The sequence below is a fragment of the Bombina bombina genome, chromosome 5 (genome assembly GCF_027579735.1).
Source record: "Bombina bombina isolate aBomBom1 chromosome 5, aBomBom1.pri, whole genome shotgun sequence".
In the NCBI taxonomy this organism is placed as follows: domain Eukaryota; kingdom Metazoa; phylum Chordata; class Amphibia; order Anura; family Bombinatoridae; genus Bombina; species Bombina bombina.
Window position 1 is genome coordinate 1,032,573,760 of NC_069503.1, and position 24,172 is coordinate 1,032,597,931.

The window sequence follows — 24,172 nt, forward strand, 5'->3', positions numbered from 1 at the left end:
TATTGCTGATAAAGAATGAAAATGGCTGATTGTTTTCTTCTACTATCTAATTTGCATAGTTCTCTTGCTATCCTTTGTTATATAAAAAATACCAAGGTAGGCCCAGGACCCACAAAGCACTACTGTGAGCTAACTAGTGATTGGTGGCTGCACACACATGCTTCTTGCCAGTGACTTAATCAATGTGTTCAGCAATCTGTAGTAGTGCTAGATTACAAGTGGAGCAGTATTTTATGCTCCCACTCTTGAGTTAACTGCACTAGAAGTAAGCTTTTTGCGTGTCGGGTAGCATGCGTAGTGCAAGTTGAAAGTAAAACTATTTTGCACGAAAGTTAACCTGATGCCCTCTTAAAGCTGAAAGTTAGAATATTGCGACCATATCAACGTATTCACCCATAGAAGTCAATGAAGATAGAAAAGTGTGGGGGGGGGAAATAACACCTATACTCGCTCACAAACCAGATCACAAGTATTCATTGATGTCTGTCGGACATGATACGCTGAGCGGTCAGACCGATGATAAATCTGCCTCATAGTATTTGTATGCATCTCTATGTTAAAGCCCTTTGCTGCCTTTTTTTACTGTTAAATTAATTTTTGATGTGTTTTGTGCAATTTTTTTTTCACATAACAGTTAATCAGATCTCAGAGGTTGCGGTAATTATTCTAACATAAATAGTGTGTGCACTCACGCATTTGCATTTACTTTCAACTTGTGATATGCATGCTTCTTCCAACTCGCGCAAACAGCAGCAAACCAAACCCAATATCGCTTGCATGAAACAGCGTGCCACTCGTAAGCTAGCTCTAAGACAGCAAAGCAAATTAGATAATAGAAGAAAATTGGAAAGTTGTTTAAAACGGTATGCTTTATCTGAATTATGAAAGAAACATTTTAGGTTTTATTATCTAACAATAGATTCTGATCACCCCTAAATTTGCTATGTGCGTTTCTTTGTACCTAGCTTATATTGGTTATGCAAGAAATATTAAATATATTAAATACATACTGATCAAAGGATGTAGATAAAATATCACTATTTGTTTGAAGACACAAATACATTAACCACCAGACAAAACATTGCTGCTCTTAAATTAATAATTTGAAAAGGTCCCTTCAACTGGTTGTGAGAAGTGGGACATTTCTTCTGCCTTTAAAGGTACATGTCATTTAAAAAAAAAAACTCATCAATTTTTTCTATTATCTAATTTACCTAATTATCTTGGTATCCTTTGTTGAAAGCATACTTAGGTAGGTCCAGGAGCTTCAATACACTACTAGCTACCTGCTAATTGGTGGCTGCCAGTAGTGTATTGTTGTTATTTTGGCATGATTAAGAGAAATGTCTTTATTTTTTCACAAAAAATTACTGTTTCATATATCATTTATTAGTTTTACATTAAAAACAGGAAAACGATAGTCATTAAAAAATCTAATGTGTATATATATAATGTGTATATATATATAGGTATGTAAAAATATGTATATATATATATATATATTTATATTTATATATATATATATTATTAATTTAGTGTAATTCAAAAGTTATCAAGCAGTGTAGGACACAATGTCAACATTTCTATAGATGAGGTATATTGCTTGCAGCCTGGGGAATAAGCTTGTGTAAACCATTAACAACCTGATGTTACTGTAAACCCCAAGATAATCTAGATAATATGAAACAGATCTTTCTAAACATCTTTGTCCCAGCAAGGTCAAAATAGGTTAGTTTTTTAAAAAAGTCATTGAAGACTTTAACTTGTGGCTGTTTCTATGGGAATACAACTTAAAGGCAGTAAAGACAAATATTAAAGGTTATAATAAAGACACATAACTTCCTGTATCTCTAATATATATCACACATATATAATTGTTGCAACTTGTTTTATGACAGAAAGTGAAGTTTTATAATTAAGCAATTTGTAATATGAAAGAAACCCTTATTGAATTCCAGAATATGAAGTCTAAAAATTGTTGACTAAACGCATTGAGAAAAGTAAGTCAATAAATATATTAATTAAGAAGTAAATAAATAAAAATAAACTGTGTTATAAACATCTGATTCCTAATAAAGGCATATACTTTAATCCAGCCAACAAAATTGTAATTATATATAATAATTGCCCCACATGGAAGCTAGGTAATAAGTAATGAGACTCATTTCTTTAGAAATAGGGCACTGGCATTTCCAAGATGGCTACCACAATTAAGGGGGTGACTTTACTTTTCTGTATGTTACACACATATACTAAGTATACTAAGTGTCCGTGCAATACTAATGGAAGGAATTTGAATCACTGCTATACGTCTTTCGGGCAGAAGGGGGTTAATCACTGTGCTATATGTGCATAGTAAAAAAGGATTATTTTACTGTCTATGTATTATGGATAGAAAAGCATTATTGAGTATTTTTAGTTAAATGATTTGAGACTAGGCCAAAATAATCAGATTCATTAAAACACTGGACATAATAATTAGGCAATTAAAATTAATTATCTTAATAATGAACAAAAATAGCAGCTGTATTATGTTAGCAAATTTTGTTTCTAAGAGATTAAGAGATTAGCTGAAGCCAAGCATTCAGTATTTTATATTATGCTATTATTGACTATAGACTGTATAAAAGGTACATTAAACCCAAATTTTTCATTCCATGATTCAGATAGAGCATGCGATTTTAAACAACTTTCCGCATTACTTATATTAAATCATGTGTTTTGTTCCCTTAAAAGGGATACCTAGTTAGCCTAAGGAGATGCTGATTGGTGGCTGTACATAAATGTTTCATGTTATTGGCTCACACAATTCAGATAGCTCACAATAGTGCATTGGTGCTTCTACAACAAAGAATACCAAGAGAATAAAGCAAATTAGATACTATAAGTAAATTGGATATTTATTTAAAGTTGTATTCTCTATCTGAATCATGAAAGAACAACTTTGGGTTTCATGTCCCTTTAAGAATAATAAGAATAAGACAATTCTTAATTGTAGTAAAATATACTGTATTTATAAATGATAAAATTCTTGGTATTTTGCATGTGTATACATACCATGATAACTGAGTACAAAGAAACCGCTAGTTGTAAAGTCACTGTGGAATTTTATCAAAACTTGATTTGAAGTACTGTAAACAGATTCCAGAGCTGTATTTCCACTGAATTGTCCAATCTGAGGAGAACTTTGGTCTGGCCCATCCCTAAGAAATTATAAATACATCATTTTAAAGTAATGGTAGTTACATATATATTCCAAAATTAATTAATTGCCAGGTATTGAATTTATATAAAATATATCACATAATTATATAGCAGAATACAAAATGAGATTATAACAATGATGTATTGAAAAAATGTTGATTCATAAAATATTCATTCTTAAAACTATGTACAAAGAAAAGTGCCACTGCTCATATTGCAAGTATTGTTTACTGGAACAAACAAATTAAAGGGACATTAAACACTTTCAGATTTAATATAAAACCTGTAATTATACAGAATGAAACACATGTGCAATATATTTTGATTATTTATTTTGACCCCCTTTCCTGTAGTTTTCCAATTCTGGAGGCTGAAATCTGTTTGCCTGTCTGTCTCCCTTGAACAAATCTGTGAAATAGCACAGTGTCACATTTCAATTACAGCTGCATCTTTCCCAAAAAAGGTCGGAATTTTAAAAAATTATTCTGTTTTGAAAATGTCATGATCATTGTTGGATATTTTACTAATTTAGTTAAAATTAGTAAAAGAGGTCTGAAAAAGAAAATGTTATGCTACAAATAAATAAGTACCTTTTAACACTACCATAACAATTTAAATATTTACATTCAGTAATGGAAGTATAATGTGCAGACATCATAAAAATACACAAATATTATCAATATCTTTAGAATATTTTCAAATTGTTAGGAATTATTCTTAAGACACTATAATACGGGAATTATCTAATTTAGCTGAAAAAAGCCTAACAGAGTTCATGCAAGTTCCTTTCAAGAAACTTTCATTTGTTTAATATTTTAAGTTTAGTAACCTATGTGTGGTTCTCTATATGGAAACAGATGAAATTAATTGACTTTTATGAGTTTTACATATTCTCAAAAGGATCAGAATTATTTTTTTCACATTTTTGTAAAATATAATGTTGCAAATTATGTGAGTGCTACATTGTCCTGAATTGTAGAGATAATTACTTTAATGTAAACGTATTCCATATGCAATAACATTTTATCACATATTTAATATGTAAACCTGTATCTTTACATATAAGTTTTGCACAATATATTTGTCTTTTATCAGCTGATATAGATAGATATAAATAAGATTTTAATTTACATTTTCAATCTCTTGATTTACCTTGTACAAATGTTCTTTCAAAGAGCCTTATACATTTATCTTTTTTATGTTACAAATACTTATAAATACAACACAATACTATACTCAATAAATAAAATACATACTATCTTCAATAATACCAACAATTTTTTTTTTGTTATACAAAAATAGTTATAAAATTAGGGTGATCATATTCCCACTTTAAAAAGGGACACATATGAAAAATACATGTCAGGGCTGTTTAAAGAAATGTTTTAAATAATGTTCCAGTATAAGAACCCAGACATATGTAATTTTCATATGCGCCCCTTTTTAAAGTGGCAATATGGTCACCCTATATAAAATACTTACCAACTCTCCACATGGAAATTACTGTATGTTATTAGACAATAAAAGTTTAATGGTATTGCTAAATTATGTATATAATGATGTAAAGGTCTGGAGTTGATTCCAAGTGTGGCATTCACATTTGGAAGGTGTTGCTGTGAACCCACAATATGCATTCAAAGTAGCTCTCAATGCAAGTGAACAGGCCATTCTTAAGCTGGTTAAAAACATGGTTAAAAACATGCTGTAAAAGTTAGGGGTTTGGCTTTTTAGAGCACTGGGCTTACTATCTGACCCCTGATCCATCAGGTTTCTCCCGAACCGCTCCCCTACAACTGCCCTCATAAAAGTTTGCAATGACATACAAACTGGCATGAAACAAGGAGACCTAACTGGAGCTATTTTCCTTGATTTTCCAAAGGCCTTTGACACAGTAGACCACAACATACTACTGCTCAAACTAAAAAACTCAGGTATTGGTGATCATCCACTAACCTGGTTTCGATCATATCTATCGGATCGATCACAATATGTCTCCATTTCTGACAGCGACTCCCTCCATCTCCCAGTCACATGTGGTGTTCCCCAAGGTTCCATTCTCGGCCCCCTTCTATTAACATTATTTATAAATGATCTGCCAAATGTCTGCAAATCCTCAACTGTACACATGTACGCTGATGACAGGGTAATCTATGCAAGCAAATCCGATCTGCCGCAGCATGAGGCAGTGCTCCAAGACCAGTTCAGAGAGGTAGAAAAGTGGATCTCAAAAAACAAACTCTTCCTAAACACTGACAAAACTGTCTTTGGAATGGTACCTAAATTACACAACTACAAAATTCCCATCTACGCATCAAAACAAAATCAAATTGCAATGACCGCAGTCCACACTTTCAAATACTTGGGTATGTTGTTAGACCCCAATCTATCTTTTGGCCTCCATATAGAAAAATTTGCATCTAAACTCTATCAAAAACTAGGTGCCCTGTACAGAAACAAATCCTGCCTAAGCCCTACAGTAAAGGAAAAGATTACACAGCAAATGCTGATGCCAATCATTAATTATGGGGATGTAGAATATGCACAAAGGTAATCATTGGAGTCCCCATGGATCAGTACTGGGCCCTGTTCTTTTTAATATTTTTTATTAATGACTTGGAACAATGATTAAATAGCAACATCTCTATATTTGCAAATGATACAAAGTTGTGTAATGTCATAAGGTCAGTGCAGGATAAACTTTCGTTACAAGGGGATCTACAAAAATTAGAAGAATGGGCAGGTAAATGGAAAATGAGATTTAATAGTTAAACATGCAAGGTTCTACATTTTAGAAGTAAAAATAAGCATGCAACCTATTATTTAAATGGGACTAGCAAAACAGAAGATGAAAGGGATTTGAGAGCAGTAATAAATAACAAGCTAAAGATGTGTGCACAATGCAGGGCAGCGGCTTTTAAGGCTAAAAAGATACTAGCATGTATTAAAAGAGGCATTGATGCAAGAGAGTAAAGCATAATTATGTCACTATATTAATCCCTCGTAAGACCTCACCTTGAGTATGGAGTGCAGTTCTGGGGACCGATTTAAAAAAAAGAAATTGTAGACTTAAAAAAACGTTCAGGGAAGGGCCGCAAAAATAATAAGGGGAATGTAGAATTTAAGAGGAGAGGTTAGCCAAACTGGGTCTGTTTTCTCTAGAATAAAGGGCATTTGAGAGGTGACCTGATAACTTTATATAAATATATTTGAGACCCTTATACAGAGATGGCAGAAGCTCTGTTTATTCCAAGAAGTACGACAAGAGGTAACAATTAATGCTAGAGGAAAGGATATTTAATCTCCAGCAACCTAAATGTTTTTTCACTATCAGAGCAATAAAATTGTGGAATTCATTACCTAAGGAGGTAGTAAATGTCAATACATTAGATACGTTTTAAAATGGTTTTGATACATTTCTGGATAGAAACATAATTCAGGGATATGATTGCTTGTGTTAAAAGGGTCACCTTTTATAATGGGACTAATTTACACTCAATTGGAGCTTTTCTGTAAGTTAATTGAGATTTGTATAGGTTGAAATTAATGGATTTCTGTCTTTTTTTAACCTCACCTACTATGTTACTATGTTATAGTTCATGTTGGGTTTAGCACACTTGATAAGCGCATGGGTATGGGTGTAAGGTTTTATTTCAAGTTTGCACACTCTGTTGAAGTCTATGGGAGCATGCATTAACAGGGTTGCAATATATTCAAAGTTCCACCTGTTGTATGGATTGGGTTGTCTCTCTTGTGCCAACTTTTTACTTTCACTCATAATATGAGCACAACCCAATAAACACAAAATGCCACCATCTAGAGAAGTTAACGTGCCACTCGTAATCTAGACCTATATGGCATGACAAGGTGCCATATAATTAAATCTACAACAATAAACACATTGTCACTCTATACTTTGTATTAAACAATAGTAAAAAATAATAATCTAATTTTATAGTCAATAAACCTTAAAAATGAATTATTTATCAAAATAAATAAATAATTAATTATGTAAATATATAAATAAGCCTGCAGGATATTCATGTATTCCATCCCTACATTCTAATTTTTACTTACAGTGTCACTTAATAAACAGATTCCAAACAATGTGTCATACTATAAGATAGTGCCACTTTAAATGCTTTGGGAAAGTTTTTGTTTATATCCTTTGAGGTAACATTTCCCTCAATATTCTTTCAAAAAATAATTTAACTACTAATTCTTCCTTATTTTGCTTCTTTTTTGTATAATATGACACAGACAAACTAATGTTTTCATAATAAACTCTAATTATCTGCCAACATGTTAAGGAAGATTATATTTCTGGAAAGAATATAGACATAATATTACGTTAATGAAGGTTCAGTAGAACACTTCATAACTCTTAAAAATAAAAAGTAAAATGCATCTCCTAATCTTTAATTAACTTTCTGGTGATTACTATTCATGAATCTTAAAGGGACATTAAACCTCTCTTGATTTATATAATATTTTGCTTACCCTACAATCTCTACAGAGGACATTGACTTTATGACTTTTTCAAAATGCAGCAAAGTGCCCAAAACAGCTATTTGATTTGCCGCATTTTGAAAAGTCTAAGTTACAGAATTTGCAAGCCCTTTTTTTTTTTTTTTTTTTTTGAGGGGGGGGGGGGGGGGTGTTGCACTAAAACAAAACCTGTTTAAAGGGATACTAAATTCAAAATGAATTTAATAATGTGCACTGGTATTATAAGTTAAAGGCAATGTGAACGCAAGCTTGTGTTCGCATTGCTAAGAAGCATTGAGCTCACAAGAGAACTCTTTCATAGGCTCCTATGGGCCCCTCATTCTAATGTCATCACAGACAGCATCAAAACCTTGTGCAGCAAAGGGGATAAGTAGTACAGCGATGGGCAGCATTTTTAAATATATATATATATATATATATATTTGATTACATACATATATATTTGTGTATTAATATGTGTTTATACACATATTAACACATAAATATATATGTATATAGTCATATACATATATATTTACATTGTAGTCTATGAGAACACACAGTTCCCATAGACCACAATGTAAAGGCACCTTTTTTGTGCCGTTTTGTTTCTAACACCCCACTCCAACCAACTTTAGACCCCAAAAATGCCTAGTGCAGTTGTTTTAAATTTTTAAAAAAATGCTATTTTTTTAAAATTAAAAGCTATAATGTCCTTTTTTGAGGGCATTTGGGACACGTTTAGAAAATTAACCAGATCTCTGGTTAATTTAAGGAGCGCTAATTGCTGCCGCAAGCTCCGCTCGTAAATCTGGCCCTTTATGATTTAAGTTGATAATTACATTTTGCATGCTATTGATATACAGACTTACAAAATTGAAGCCTTGTGTCCATAGCTACAACAATATTTAATAAAGAGAACAAGTAAGGGTGTCAACTGTTATTTGGGCAATTTGTGCAGGTAAAGAAAACTATATTCAGGTATTCAATTCAAATACACTTCCCCAACAATAGAACAGTTTGAACAGTTTCAGGATTGCAAAGATGATGATAAAAGCAAGGAAATGATTTACAATTAATCAAAATCAAGGTAATTTAAGTTGACAGGTTTGTTGAGTTGGTTGAAGAGTAGTCTGAGGACCATGGATACACTACTGAGGTCTAGTTGAACACATCTGGTAAGCCAATAACAGGTGGCATATATTTGCAACCACCAATCGCCATATAGTTTCAAGCATTGCATTCCTCTCCTGAGCCTTCCTAGAAAGCTCTTCAACAAAGAATGTGATTTGTTTAAAAAAAAACTACTAGTCTGTTATTCTTAAAAGGTACATTAAGCCCTGAATACATTTTAGATAGTATTATTTATTCAAAGCAAACATTATCATGTGAATAATATGCAGATTTTTTAATTTATTTTTTAAATAAGTGTAAATTGTAGGTCCCATTTATCATAGTCTGGGTGGACAAGATTCTCAAACAAGTATAGGGATTCTACATACATACATTTTTAACAGTGTGATGGCTACTACGTTGGATTACAAATCAGTTTAAATTGTCTTAAATTAATTAGCCCTTTTAGGATATGCAGAGATCTAAACCTGTCTTATGTCCCTTTAAAGGGCCATTATAATGATACTAAAACTAGCAACCCTGCACCTCTAGGTTTTTTAACCCCCACAAAGGGAGTTGTTTACATCTTTAACATTGTGTATCTTGTGTTGCTTAAAATCATTCAGCTTTTAGGGCTCGATTTATCAATCATTTGGGGAATTCTCCTTTCTGTTCTCCTATCAGTTCTCCGCAACTCGCCTATGGAGAGGCGCACATGTGTGTCCGTATTTATCATAAACAAGTAGTTTTTTTCTCCATAGGAGAGCTGAGGAGAAATAATTATACATTTCTCCAGTCTGATTATTATCTTCTCCTTATTTATCACTAAAAATAAGCAACTATTCTCCATGTCAATAATATATAAACCAATAGAAATATTTATACAGCCTTCCTAGAAGCTTTGTTAACGCCCCTCTTCAGCAAACTGTCATGTAAGAAAATATATCTACATTTTCATTGTTTTTGTGCTTCAATTTTAGCTCTTTTTTATATCTTATTTTTGTGCCCCAATAGATATAATTTTTGTGCTCTGTTATATATTATTTTGGCGCTCCATTATATATATTTTTTTTCGCTCCATCATAAATTATTATTGCGCTCCTATAACCATTATTATTCTGCTTTGTTATAGGTAATTTATGCACCTTGTAGAGTCCTTTTTTTGTGTAACTGCTTCTACAACTGGTAGAGAATAGATTTCTAATAATGTTCTCCACTGTAGCTATGGAGAACTTTACTGCAGGAACTTGCAGGAGAACTTTTAGTTCTCCACAGGAGAATAGAAATGAGAAATTTGTAAGTAGGAGAATTATAAGAACTATATGAAATACGACTAAAAACATGTTCTCCAAGGAGAGTGAGAGCAGAGTAGGATAATTTTACAGTCAAACTTGCCCAATTTTAGGCACATTTTTTAATGATAAATAGGAGAATTATTTCTCATGAGAATTTTTCGGAGAAAATCTAGGAGAATATGAATGTAAATCGAGTCCTTAATGTCAATTTAATTTAAGAAGTTTCTAAAAATTTAAGTCTAATAAATATTTTTGAAGTAATTTAGATATTAGGAGATTCTAGTATTTTTTTCTCTTATCACCAATAGTTTGAATACAATGGGCTCCATCTACGAAGCAGCGAAAGCTGCTCCGGAGCCTTTGCGGGGCAGGTTCGCATATGCGAGCCTGCTTCCTACACCCTACGCCACCTCTTAGGTGGCGAAGCAAAATCACAGAGAGCACGCTCGCTCTCGGTGATTGACAGCCCCTTCAGTCACGTGATTGGTCACGCGATTGAAGGGGCGGGCATTACACACTCTGATGAGTGTGTAATGATACATACGGGCAAGCGGATCAACAGATCCGCTGCCCGTGTGTAGTGGAGGCGGGCGGACAGCTTCGCAAGTTAAGAAGCTGTCCGCCTGCATTTTAGTACATGGCGCCCAATGTTAATTTAACAATAATGGAAATCTTGTAACATTAACTTTAAAGTTTTGTGCTCACTGAAATTAAGAGAAAAAAAGTTAACTGCTGCAAATCATAAACATAGTTAAAACTAATTGAAAAATAAGAAAGCAGTAAAGAGATTTAACTCAGCCCAAATAGGGCCATATACCCCTGTTTCGGCGCGAGCCTTCAGGCTCGGCGGAAACAGGAGTTAAGAAGCAGCGGTCTTAAGACCGCTGCTCCTTAACGCTTACGCCTCTTCTGAGACGGCGGACATGAATCCGCCCGATCTCATACGATCGGGTTGATTGACACCCCCTGCTACAGGCCGGTTGGCCGCAAATCTACAGGGGGCGGCATTGTACAAGCAGTTCACCAGAACTGCTTGTGCAATGATAAATGCCAACAACGTATTCTGTCGGCATTTATCGATGTCTGGCGGACATTAGTCACTTGGTCTATTCTCAATCATAGTGCTCATTATAGCCAAGCTGTGAATTTTCAAAAAAAATATATTTTTTTCTAGTTTTGGTATTAATTGGTAAATATTTTAGGATTTTTCTTTCTAAGGATATCAGAAAAACATTAGCACTTAGAGGCATATTTAAATAGAAAGTGATTAGTCAATATATACTGTATTTATGGTATTTGTGTCATTTTACATAGCTAGAAGCATAACAGAGAGCACTAAAGTAGTTTTAAATTCCAAATGCAATACAGTGTCAACTTATTTAAACTATAGAATAATTAGTGTGACCTTTGCTACTGCATGAAAAACAAAACAAATAATGGTGTTATTAAATTATATAAAACAAAAGGGATTAAGTTATAAATCACACTAGAATATTTCATGTGTTTCTATATATAACGTAGGAGTTTAAGATTAATGGAACATTATCAAACATGACCTTTGTTTGCAGCAATTTAAAAAATTCAGACTTGGATGAATACTTTAAATTTGTTACTAATTCAATAACTTTTTTACCCTGATGGTAACAATTAAACCCAATTTTTTAACTTTAATGATTCAGATAGAGCATGTCATTTTAAGCAACTTTCTTTTTTACTCCTATTATCATTTTTTCTTCATTCTCTTGGTATCTTTATTTGAAAATCAAGAATGTAAGCTTAGGATATGGCTCAATTTTGTTTCAGCACCTGGGTAGAGCTTACTGATTTGTGGCTAAATGTATCTACCAATTAGCAAGCTCTACAAAGGGTTCTGAACCAAAAATGGTCTGCTACTTAACTTAGATTCCTGTTTTTCAAATAAAGATAGCAAAAGAACAAAAAATGATAATAGGAGTAAATTAGAAAGTTGCTTAAAATTGCATGCTTTATCTGAATCATGAAAGAAAAAAATAGGTTTAGTATCCCTTTAAGATTTGCTATTTTGTTTTAACTAAAACTGGTGTTTTTAGTACCGCAAATCGCAATAATTATATTCATGCATTGATCAATTTGGGCCTAAGAGAATTAACAGCTGAATATAATATTTGAATATGTTACATTTTATAGCTTTGTCTCAAATTTAATGATTTAGTAAAAAATTTTAAAATGTAATATTTATTTGCTACCATTATTGTTCTTAAAACATCCATAATTCATGTAGAGAAAATAAATTGAACTATAATTTATTGAATTAAACATATATTCCCCAGCAATGAACATGCACATTACAAATTAGGAGGAATTGTGGACCAACGTTTAAACTAGTCCTGGGTTGTGAGGGAACCCTTAATCTAAATAACCCTGACCCTTTATCTTACTAACCCTGACATAAAAGACTGAAAGTGATATAATCAATTTAGTGTATCTAAATAACTATTTGCCCATTTTATATGAGAATGAAGTATTGAAAATGCACTAAATAAAATTATTATTTTTTAGAAAGAATTAAATGTACTTTAAAAATAAAACATATGTGATCAATACATGTATTTATATCTAAATGTTATTACTGTATTAATTTAAAATGTAACTTAATTGAGTAAATTAATGAATTCCTATGTTAGTATGGAGATTTATTAGCACTAATAAAATAGATGATTACTTACCATACAGTAATAAAATCATATATAGGCTCTGTTTGAAGAACTGTAAAATTGATGTAGATTCCATTCCCAGGAGGAACTTTTACAAGCCAGAGGCAATCTTGAAAGTTTGGATACTCATCGGGGTATGCAGGAGAGTAAATAGTCCCATTCATTGATGTGATATTTCCTCCACAGAGAGCTGAATAAAATACAATAAACGTGGAGGGTAAGATTATAAATACTCAATTCTGTGGGATTATATAAAATACATTGTAAAGAGTTTCTCAAGTATATGTGCTTGAAATTTCTGGCTGCTGAAAAGCATTAGCATGAAAAATATTACCTTTTTTGTTGTCACTAGCTTCTTGAAAATAGCAGGTTTAGCGAAATGCTGACTATTTTATAATTGCTTGCTTGAAAATGGGAATTTAAGTGCCATTAAGATACAACTATTATAGAGATTTTACATTCAAATATTAAAGTATTATTACAATTTATTCAGTGGTGATTTACATCTAAACTATATAAAAGATGGGATCACAGAATAGGACCATCTGATATTTCAAAAAAGAAAATTAGAGTCTGAGGAAGCAATATTGCTGTAATATGCGAAGGAAATTATTTAGGTTTATCATTTAAATATGAATGAATACACAAGGATAATCACTAAAAATAATCTGCATATATGACAGGTATGTCAGCACTGATTCAAAAGGATAACAAAATAATAAGGCAAATTTGTTAACAGATGCTGTGTTTTTAAGTACACGTTGGAGTTAATTGGAAAATATGTTAATAAAATTAATATAAGGATTTTACAATTATTAAAATTTTGAAGCTTAGTACATGTAAATTGTATGTTCATGAAGATATTTTTTAATATATTAGTACTAAAATGTTTTTCATGTTAAAAAAAAAATGTTTCTCATATTATACACCATTCATCAAATGAATGCATCATTACATCAGAATATTGATTTATTAAAGGGACAATGCAGTCAAAATTTAAGTGCACATAGATTAATTACATCTTTGAATAGAAACATATTTATAATATACATGTATTAGCAAAAATGCTTCTAGAAAAAATGATCACTATTTTAGTGCTAGCATTTTCTCTGCATGTGCATGTGAAGCATAGCTAGATATTCTCAGTTCACCAGCAGTTTAAATACTGCAGCAGCTAAGAGTGCCAGTGGGTTTTGTATCTTGTTAGCAATTAACAAATTGAGTTGTTACCACATGGTACAAGCACCGTAGGCTCTCTGAGCAAGTACTGTGTTTAAAATGCTGGTGCACGTTGCATACTTAAATACACTTTTGAAACAGCTATAGCTTTTATTAGAAGCATTTATGCTAATGCATGTATATTACAAAAAATGCTTCTGTTCAAAACTGAAATCCATTTATGTGAATTCCAATTTTGTCTGGAATAACCCTTTAAGTTTTTTTTTGGTGTTTGTCATTTCAGTAGTGAAAATTGGAAGGTTCTGATTTCTGATTATTTTTTGTGCATGTCGGTCAAATCATAATTTAGGTAAGAGACACTAAAGTCAAAATTAAAGTTTCATAAACCGGATAAAGCATGCAAAAGGAAAAAAAAACTTTCCAAAATACTTCCATCAGAATGTGCACATTCTTTTTAAATGCACACTTGACCCCCCATTTCTGAGTTCGTTCCATCCCACCTCAATAACGACACAACCACAAGTTATGGGGAAGAAAAGGCCGCAGCTTGTTTATTAACCAATAAACAACAAGTTAAACTTTATATCAACATTATCAACCTTTCATATTCTTAACAATTTTACCCAATGCTTGCTTTTGTTATCTCTATAAGCCCCCACCCCTTTTTCAGGGGCGGGGTGTCCACCATCACTTTCCCCTTTCTGTTACCGACAGAAGTACCAGCCATTATCCATCAGGCGTAAGCCTCAATAGACCACAGCAAGCACCCCGCCATAGCTGCGACATGCACCATCATGTTTTAGGGAGGTAGGGCGGGAAAACTTCCTTCCTTCCATGCTGCTCCTAACTCTGCAACTGTCGTTTCCAGCCAGGGAGGGGTATTTAACACCTTCCCTCATCCTCCACCCCCACAGCGGAGCCTACCAATGCTCCCATAAAGTGGGGTCAAACTGCCCTCAGTTCCAGTCATCCCCCCGGGCTGCTCTTTCCGATGCTCCAGATCCTACTGAGCATGTGCAAATGTACACAGTATAGACATATATGCATTTTGTGATTGGCTGATAGCTGTCACATGGTATAGGGGGGAGGAGCATTTGACTAACTTTAAAATGTGCTAGTAAATATTTTATTGCTGATTTCAAATTCAAAGTTAGTGTTATTGCCTTGTCTTCAAATTGTGTATCCATCAATTGTACTGTAATAAGTGGCCGTTAAATACATGTACCTAATGATAAACTGAAAATATGTTTTTTTATAACTAGTTGTCAACACCATTGAACAACAGAACTTTCTTTAAATTTCTTTAGATTCCATCTTTAAACAGATTTTGTTTTTAATTAACTGAGAGTCAATGAGATTTAAGTATACTGAGGATCCTGCTAAAAAAACAGAGCTTAAAATCCAAATGAAATAATTATTTTTACAATAAAGACGCAGTAGCATATAGTGGGTTTGAATAACTATAGATATTAGTAATAAAGCTCCAGTACAGTTGGAAAATGTATATTTTTTTGTGAATTGCTCAGAATTTAAAAGAAATATATCATATTTTCAGAGTGACTTTAATGAAGATGACATTTGATGGATATTTACTTTGAAAACATGTATTAAACTTGACACATTTCATAGCTCATTTCCAAATTCAAATTTAATAAATGTCCCCAAAGTATTGCTTGTCTTCATATATATTATAGAGAACCTTGTTATTAGGATTTTTAGTACAATTCCTAAGGCTGTTTGTGAAGTAACTCATCTATACTACAGTCTTTGATGTCATTATCGTCTCCATCATTATTCTATTACAATGCACTCCCTGATAAATACTTTGAAGTATATATCTGTGTGAGTGTAAATAACTAAAAAAGGCTATAAATGGATATTGAATTTTTGTTGTTGTTTTATTTTCACCCATATATGATAAGCTGATAAAGTGAGACTGCCAGATGAAACTAACTTGTAATTTAACCACAATATAGTTTAAGTTTTGGTTTTACATTTTTTTTTTAAATATATTGTTTTATGTCAGTAAAAAAATTACTTATATATGAAAAAGAGTAAATTGAATATGACAAGTGTTTAATGCAACCAGCATTGATCAGCCACGAAAAATTAAAGAAATGTAAATTGTATAGAATAAAAACTATTATTTATTTGAATTTCTACATACTGCTCATGTAGCTAGAATAAATACCTAAACTGTTATAATTATTTTTTTTTTAAATTAGAATAAAAGTGTAGTAACTTATGACAGCTCTATAATTTATGTTGCAATTGTTTTTATTGCATTTTTACAGAGTTAATAAACAAAGTTCAATAATCCAATAAAGTACAGATAATACAATATCTACGAAAGTCATGTTATGTGTTACATAAAAGGTATTGTCAAATAATAAATTATTCAAGAAATGTCAATGTTGTCGTTGCCTTATGTCTTAGAAAGGTATTACAATTTGATCCAGAGAGCCACATGGAATGCAATATACAAAACATCTTGATTATATCATCGTAACTAACCCCAATAAATCAACTGGATCCCGGCTCTCCACCCCTCAAACCAAGCAACCGTTCCAATAGAGAGAAGAAATTACACCCGCCTCTTTCCCTAGGTTCATGAAACATTATGAAAGGTTCTCATTGTCTAAGAAAATTTTCTTTTGTGTTCCACTTCTCGGCTGCCAAGCTAGCCATATTGTAATGATATATTATTTTATGTATGCATGAAAAGCTGGGAGGTATAGTCTTCCAGAATTGCGCTAAGCTAATTCTAACTATTGTGCAGATGGTCATAGTTAATCTGCTGTATCTCCTTGGGATTTGGGGGACCTGAAAATGTAACAAGGTCTGTTCCGGAGTTAAAACTATTTGTGTTTGAAATATGGAACTCAGAAGAGTTGAAGTCTGGTTCCAGATTTCCCTAATCCTTCCACATTCCCACCAAATATGTAAATATGAACCTCTTTCCCCACATCCCCTGAGCATAACTGTGAAGGCTGATTTTCTAGTCCACCACACCTAGTAGGGTGAAGATAGCACTTAAATACTACTTTAATGAAATTTTGTTTAAGAGCGGCATTAGGTGAGAACGAAATGCCATAACTGAGATTATCAATCCATGTTTTAAGAGGCCAAGTCTTGCCTAAATCCTGTTCCCATTTTAACATAATTTGGGATTTACCCAGATTAAAGTTACTATTAAGCATTGAATAAATCATCGAAATTGCTCCTCTGATATATTCTCCAGAGAGGCATAAGGACTCGAATGTGTTAGTTACAGGGAATCTAAAGTTACCTATTATATCTTGGACCCTGGATTTTAATTGTAAATAGTGGAACCATATATTCTTATTGTTAGTGTCGAGCTCTCTATACTGTTCATATGAGATCAACTTGTCTTCTAATATTACATCAGCTATTCTATAAATAACAGTGTTGGCCCACTTCTGTTGTACCAGCAAGTGAATCATAGATAATGGCACTACCAAGGGTGTCACCCTAGATCTACAGTAGCTTGGATTAATGTGTATTTAGCGTGTAGATAATGCCAAAGAAATACAGTATGGGAGATCGATAAATATTTGTTTTGTAGATGGTGTTTAGAGTTTTTTGGAGCCCATAGTAAACTTTATATGTTAACTGTTTCTAGGTCCTCTGATTCAATTCACACCCATTGTGTACTCTGGTCAACTTTAAACCGATGTAAGGTCTGGGCCAATCTTGCAGAATGATAATATGTGGCCAAATTTGGCATTCCAACTCCCCAATTCTTTCTATGAGTACACAGAATTTTCTTGTTAATTCTGGCTTTTTTCCCCTGCCACATGAAATGCAATATATCATTTTGTAAAGCGTTAAGCTCCGATAGTGGTTTCGATACTGGTAATGATCAAAATAGGTACAGTAATTTCGGTAACAGAGTCATTTTAGTCGACACAATTCTGCCATATAAGGATAATTTAAATTTTAACCATTGTGAAATAATATTTCTAATATGTGTAAACATTGGGATGTAGTTGGTATGATATAAGGCATAAATGTTCGTAGGAAGATGTATACCCAAGTATTTAAGAGTTTTAGATGCCCATTTAAATGTGAAGTTAAGCTCCAAGAGCTTTTTTGTATGTTGAGGTAGTTTAATGCTTAGGGCCTCACATTTGTCCTCATTAATTTTATAGCCAGATATCCTACCAAAATGGAGTATTAGTGAGTATAGAGGGGGGAGGGACTGAAGCAGTTTAGTCAATGACAGTATAACATTGTCTGCAAATAAAGACACTTTATATTCCCTTTGTCCTACAGTAAGTCCCAAAATATCTGTATCATTTCAAATTCTGGCCACCAGTGGCTCAATACAAAGAACAAACAGCAATGGGGACAGATGGCCCCCTTGACGTGTGCCATTATTAATAAGTATTGGTTTTTGAATGGTATCCCGATAGTTTAACAAATGCTGAAGGGGACGAGTACAGAGTTTTGAGAGCATCATAAAAGTCTCCCCTTATGCAAACCTTGAACAAAACAGAAAACATATAATCCCAATTGATCCTATCAAACACCTTCTCTGCATTCAGGGAAAGAAACAGAGAAGGCACTTCTTTAACAGTAGCTATATTAATTAGGTCTATTATTTTGCGTGTATTGCCTGGGGCTTCTCTGCTTTGTATAAATCCTACCTGTTCAGGATGGATTAAGTTCTTAGGGTTAAGGTGGTTGGCTAGGATTTTAGTAAGTATTTTGATGTCTTGATTTATTTAGGGAAATTGGCCTATAGTTTTGACAATGTTGTTTGTTTTTCCCAGGTTTGGGTATAACCGCAATTCTTGTGCTTAACATTTCTTTGGGAATTTCTGAGCCCTTCATGGTGGAGTTAAATACATGTATTAGTTGAGGAATCAGAATGTCTTGTAGGGATTTATAAAAGATGCCAGAGTAGCTGTCTGGGCCAGGTGCTTTGGAACACTTCATATTTTTTATAGCGATCTTTATCTCCTCCCGAGTAATAGGAGAATTCAAAGATTTAAGCTTGTCATCATTGACATTTGGTAGTGTGGTGTGCCCTAAAAAGTTATCTAAGTCTGCTAATTTGTCTTTATCTTTAGTCGGAAATTATAGATTATATAACTTATTATAAAAGTCAGCGAACATGTTGGCAATACAAAGAGGATCATTAGTGACTGTATCATCTGGTTTCTGTCATTGTGGTACTGTGGTGATTCTAGTTATTTCCTTGAGTTTGTTTGCCAACATTTTATTAGGTTTATTGCCATAAGTATAATATTGTGTATCTATGAATTTAATAGATCTGGCTGCTTCTTTGTCTAATAATTGATCTATTTCCTTATTTTTGGCGCGCAATTTTTCCATGATTTTTTTATTGGTGTTATGAGTCACTAGGGACCTTAATAATTTTGCTTCAGTTTGCAATTGTGATAATTTGGCTTTAACTTGTTTGTTTCTCTTAACTGATTCTGCAATCAAGTAACCTCTCACAAATGCCTTCAGAGCTCCCCAAACATACCATGGGTTGGAGGTGCTATCAGTATTGATTGAGATAAATTTGGTAACCTGTTGGTGAAGCTGTTGTAGTTGGATTGTATCTTGTAAGAGACTAGCATTCAGTGTCCAAGATTTAGTTCCATTTTGGTTTAGTATTCCAGACATGGTAACCTCCACCATGGAATGGTCTGACCAAGGACAATTTAATATCAAGGCTTTTGTTAGTAGTGGGATTTAAATTTGACATTCAAAAATATAATCTATTCTTGAGTGTGAATTGTGCTTTGGCGAAAAATATGTATAATCCCTGGCGTTACCGTTTAGAGTTCTCCAACAGTCAATCAGGTTATGATCTAATGCAAAGTCCATTAATATGTTTTGGGAAGGTCTAGGATGGTCCCATGGCATCTTCCTTGTGGATATGTCTAATCTGTGATTTAATGTGACATTAAAATCACCCCCTATTATAGTTTTATATTGTTTCCACAGAGTTAAATGTTTACTCACTTTTATTTAAAAAGGTGTCTGCTGGTCAATCTGAGCATAAATATTAACTATCAATACTGGTGTATTCTGTATCAACCCTCTTATAATGAGATATCTTCCCTCTTTATCTATAAGCACCTCTTCCTCTTTAAAATTTAAGGATCAATGGAGAAGAACCGTGACACAACATCTTTTTTTGTCGTTGACTGCATGATACTGAATAGGAAATATTTTTTCGGTGAAATGGGTCTTTTGCAGCATAACTATATGCACTTTTTGGGTTTTATATACAGATAGTGCTTTTGTTCTCTTGATATCAGAATTAAGACCTCATACGTTATGATGGTGTAATGGGTGATGCTAAAGTAGAAGCCTCACTAAAAAACAGTGTGTTGTAGTAACCAATGAATATAGTAGTGGAGAACTGGGATCAAAAACCTCCAGAACATGTATAACCAGAGGTAAGCCTTCAACAGGCAACATACTCTGCAATAAATACAAGGCTTTTAAAGTAACGTAAACATAATAAGAACTGACATTTCCTAAACATACATACGATAACCAGTGTAGTAATGTTGATATGAAATATTTCTGGATTAAGTAAGTAATAACAATGATAAACACATACAATTTAAAAAATGTAACAATAGTCCCTATCTGGGAAAATGGAGAGAAAGTACGGGGTGGCAGGTCCCTTGATAATTGGAATGAGCTATAGATTTATTTTCCTTTGACAATTAATGTGTAAAAGGATGGGGGAGGGGATTGGGAGGAGATATAAGTTAGGGGAGGGGAGGGTGGTTATTAACGCATAGAAAAAGGTTTAGAGGGGAAAAAGAAAAAGATAGGGGAGGGCAAGAAGGTAGCTCCAGAAATGAGCTCGGAATCATTACAACCTGCTATGACATTCAAATGAACTAAACAACCATAACAAGTTATAACTGTCAACATGAAACTGTAGTTATAAATAGTCGACCACAGAAACAGTTAAATAAATGTCTGTCTAGCAAATTCAAAGTCAGCAATATAACTTTTATTGCTAGCTAGAATTATAAAAAGTATACACGTCATTTAGGCTCCATAATGTGTCAGCGTTCATAGTGCAGTTTGGGTTTGACTTTGCTTTTTTCGGTTTTCTGACTTTTCCCACTGGGGTCCACTCTCATTGAATGGCCTTCTTCTGGGAGCTTGGGATCGATGGAGTGTCCAGAGGATCGAAGTGAATCTATAGACGTTGCAGTATTGAGAAACCTTCTGTTAATGTAGAACAGGTATAATTGACTTTTTGGTGTGAAAAATTAAGATTAAAAGGGATGTTCCACCTGTATCAAATTTTGGCCCTCGTGAGGGCTGTTGTTACTAGTTTAAGGTCTCTTCGCTTAAGTAGAGTGATGGGAGCAATATCTGCGAATATTTGTATTGAGTGACCTTCAAAATTTATGGCCTGCTATGTTCTAGCTGCTTTGATAATAAGCTCTTTTACATGAAAGTAATGGAGTTTGAGGATAATCTCTCTAGTTGTTGATTGCTGAGGTTTAGTCAAGGCTCTGTGCACCCTGTCCATGAGGAGCATTTCGGGGTCTATCTCCGGCACTAGTTGAAGGAAGAGATTTTGCATGACTTCTTGAAGGTTTTGTAGGGATTCCGGTAAGTTTCTAATGCACAGGTTTGAACTGTGAGATCTATTTTCTAGATCTTCAATTTGCACTTCAAGTTTGGTGATGTAATCAGCATGTTCTGATAATGAGGTCTGAATCAGAGGAATTTCCTCCGCAATGTTGTCTGTTCTTTCTTCCAATTCCGCCGTACAAATGCCAATATCTTTAATATCTTGTCTTAAGGCAGATAACGCAGTTTTAAGTTCTTCTTGAAAGAGAGATTTTATTTGGGACAAGAGTTCTTTATTTTGGGTATCCGTGATACTTGGCACATTTATTTTAGTAGTGCTTGCATTTAAGTTATCGCTAGGGGTTGGAGAACCTTTTCCTGCTGATTTTGTTGTGACTTATTGAGACATTATTTTACCGTCTGTGTTTTGTTCTTCATCTTGTCTATTCTGGCGATAAGCAGCAGGTTTTATTTGTGTATATAGTTAAAGCTGACTTTGCTTATAATATTCTTTTTTTTTTCCCTTCAGGAGCTGGGATAGTGGTGGCGGATATTTAGGAATACATTGATATGCTATGCTGTAGTATGTAACCACAGTGTGGGATTGTAAGAGTTAGTGGAACCTGCCAACTCCCCTTCCCTTCATCCCATCAATGCCTCATTGCTAAAGATTCAGGGGATAGTGGAAAGCAGAGTGAAAGCCCCGAGCTTCGTAATGTGTGCTGAGCAGATCCTGTGTCGCAGGACTATGAACCTTTAATGAGCCCCCTAGGTCAGCTCCTGAGCCTCAGCTATACAAACTGCTCACTCAGGCCAAGGGGAGAATTAGTGGTATTAACAAAGGTCCAGAAAGGATCTGAAATGCTCTAAGTACGGAAATTTACATAGGCAGAAAATGAGGGGTCACTTAGACGTTTCTTTTTAATTTTGCTTGGTGGGGCTAATATTTGTGCAGCAGGATGCTAGTATGCTGAACTGTTATTGCCGTTATAAGTTGGTGGCGTAATGCCTTGTAAAAACTCCAGCTTCTTAAGATGGCGTTTTAGCACATAGCCCAAAATGTGTGTTTGTCAGTGCTGCTATAGGAGTGTACATTTTACAAATAGACTTCAGACTCAACATTCACTAACTTTCACTCACCACCATTACACAAAAATAGAGCATGGATTTAGTAAAGCTTGAAAGTATAAATTAGTGATGAATGATATTCAAACATAAATGATTAAGGTGAAATCACAGCAATTAAACATGTTAAGATTTGAAGGTTTAATGAAAGCAGTATAAACTAATATTGAAACTTGTTGGAAATGCCTGTTTGTGCACAATAGATACTCAGGGATCAATAGTTTTCTGCATAATAGGGATATATAGCATTTCTTTTTAAGGATACAATATATTTTAAAATACCTTTAGATACAACATCTAAAACAATTAAAATGTCACATAAAATGTCTTAAGGGGACGTTATAGTGCAATACTTGCATGATCTAATTTATTAGAGCATGTAATTTTAGCACTACTCACCCTGCAAGTCTATAAGTTTAACCCCTGAAAAGGAGTTAAACACATAGTTAAAGTACTGCTTGGGACCTGCAGAGAACTGCTGGTGCTGAGCAATCTCTTAAGCCAATTAGTTGCGGCTCAGCTGTCCTACACTACAATGCCATTTATGCTGATGAAAATCATATGTTTTTTAAAGATATACTATTATAGCCATATGTTACACAGTGTTTATAATACATACCATCACAGCGAGGCAAAGGGTGGTTCCAGTTGCGACTTACTCCATGTAGACATGTAAGTGCTGACTCGCCAATTAAAGAGTAACCAGGAAAGCACTCAAAAGAAATAGTGTGGCCAACAGTAAAGTCATTCCCAATTACAAATCCATTCCGAAAAGGACGGGGGTCAGGACAACTCTGTAACTGGTAAGCTATAGAAAATAAAGAAAAAAACATATAGCTAGTTTAATGTGAATAGGATAAGTATTAACCCCTTAAGAACCAGCAACGTACTCTGTATGTCACTGGTCTTTCAATGAGGTTTGCATTATTAATAGCCAGTAGTGAGACTACACTATTTTCTGTGACCAGAAGGGATTAGGGAGGATATAATAGCATGGACCTGTGTTATTATAAGCAATAAAACCTTTAACGACCAGCGGGTTAAGCAATGAATAATTACTGAATCTATTTATTTATTATAAACTGCTTAGGAGCTGCAGAGCACTACTGGTTCGTAGCAGATTCAGCCCTTTGCTAATCCACAATAGTCACATGACCCAGCTTTGTCACTGCCCCTGTTGATTAGCTCAGCAGCTGCTACCCTCCGGATCAGCATCTCTATGCAGTTCTTTAGAGGGGTAAAATCTATAGAATTGCAGGCTCCCTAGTGATAAATTATGTATCTAATGAATACAAGCATGTCAATTTGCCTTGTAATGTCTCTTTAGATATTGTAAATCTACTATTTGAAGAAGAATGTGGGGAATACCATAATATTATGAAGTAGGTGCTAGTCACATTACAGCTTAATGGCTTAAAATAGACACCATTTTTAAAAATATATCAGTGCAAACAATTGTCATCATACATTGGCAAGAATCTGTGAACATGT

General features: G+C 33.8%; 1 protein-coding gene across 1 annotated transcript in view; it reads right to left on the reverse strand.

Moving 5' to 3' along the window:
* Positions 1-24,172, reverse strand: part of CSMD3 (CUB and Sushi multiple domains 3) — a 1,747,434-nt gene that overhangs the window by 256,683 nt on the left and 1,466,579 nt on the right. Inside the window, 3 exon segments of the mRNA XM_053715303.1 lie at positions 3,058-3,203; positions 12,803-12,980; positions 23,301-23,489. Of these exon segments, the coding sequence (XP_053571278.1) occupies positions 3,058-3,203; positions 12,803-12,980; positions 23,301-23,489 (513 nt within the window).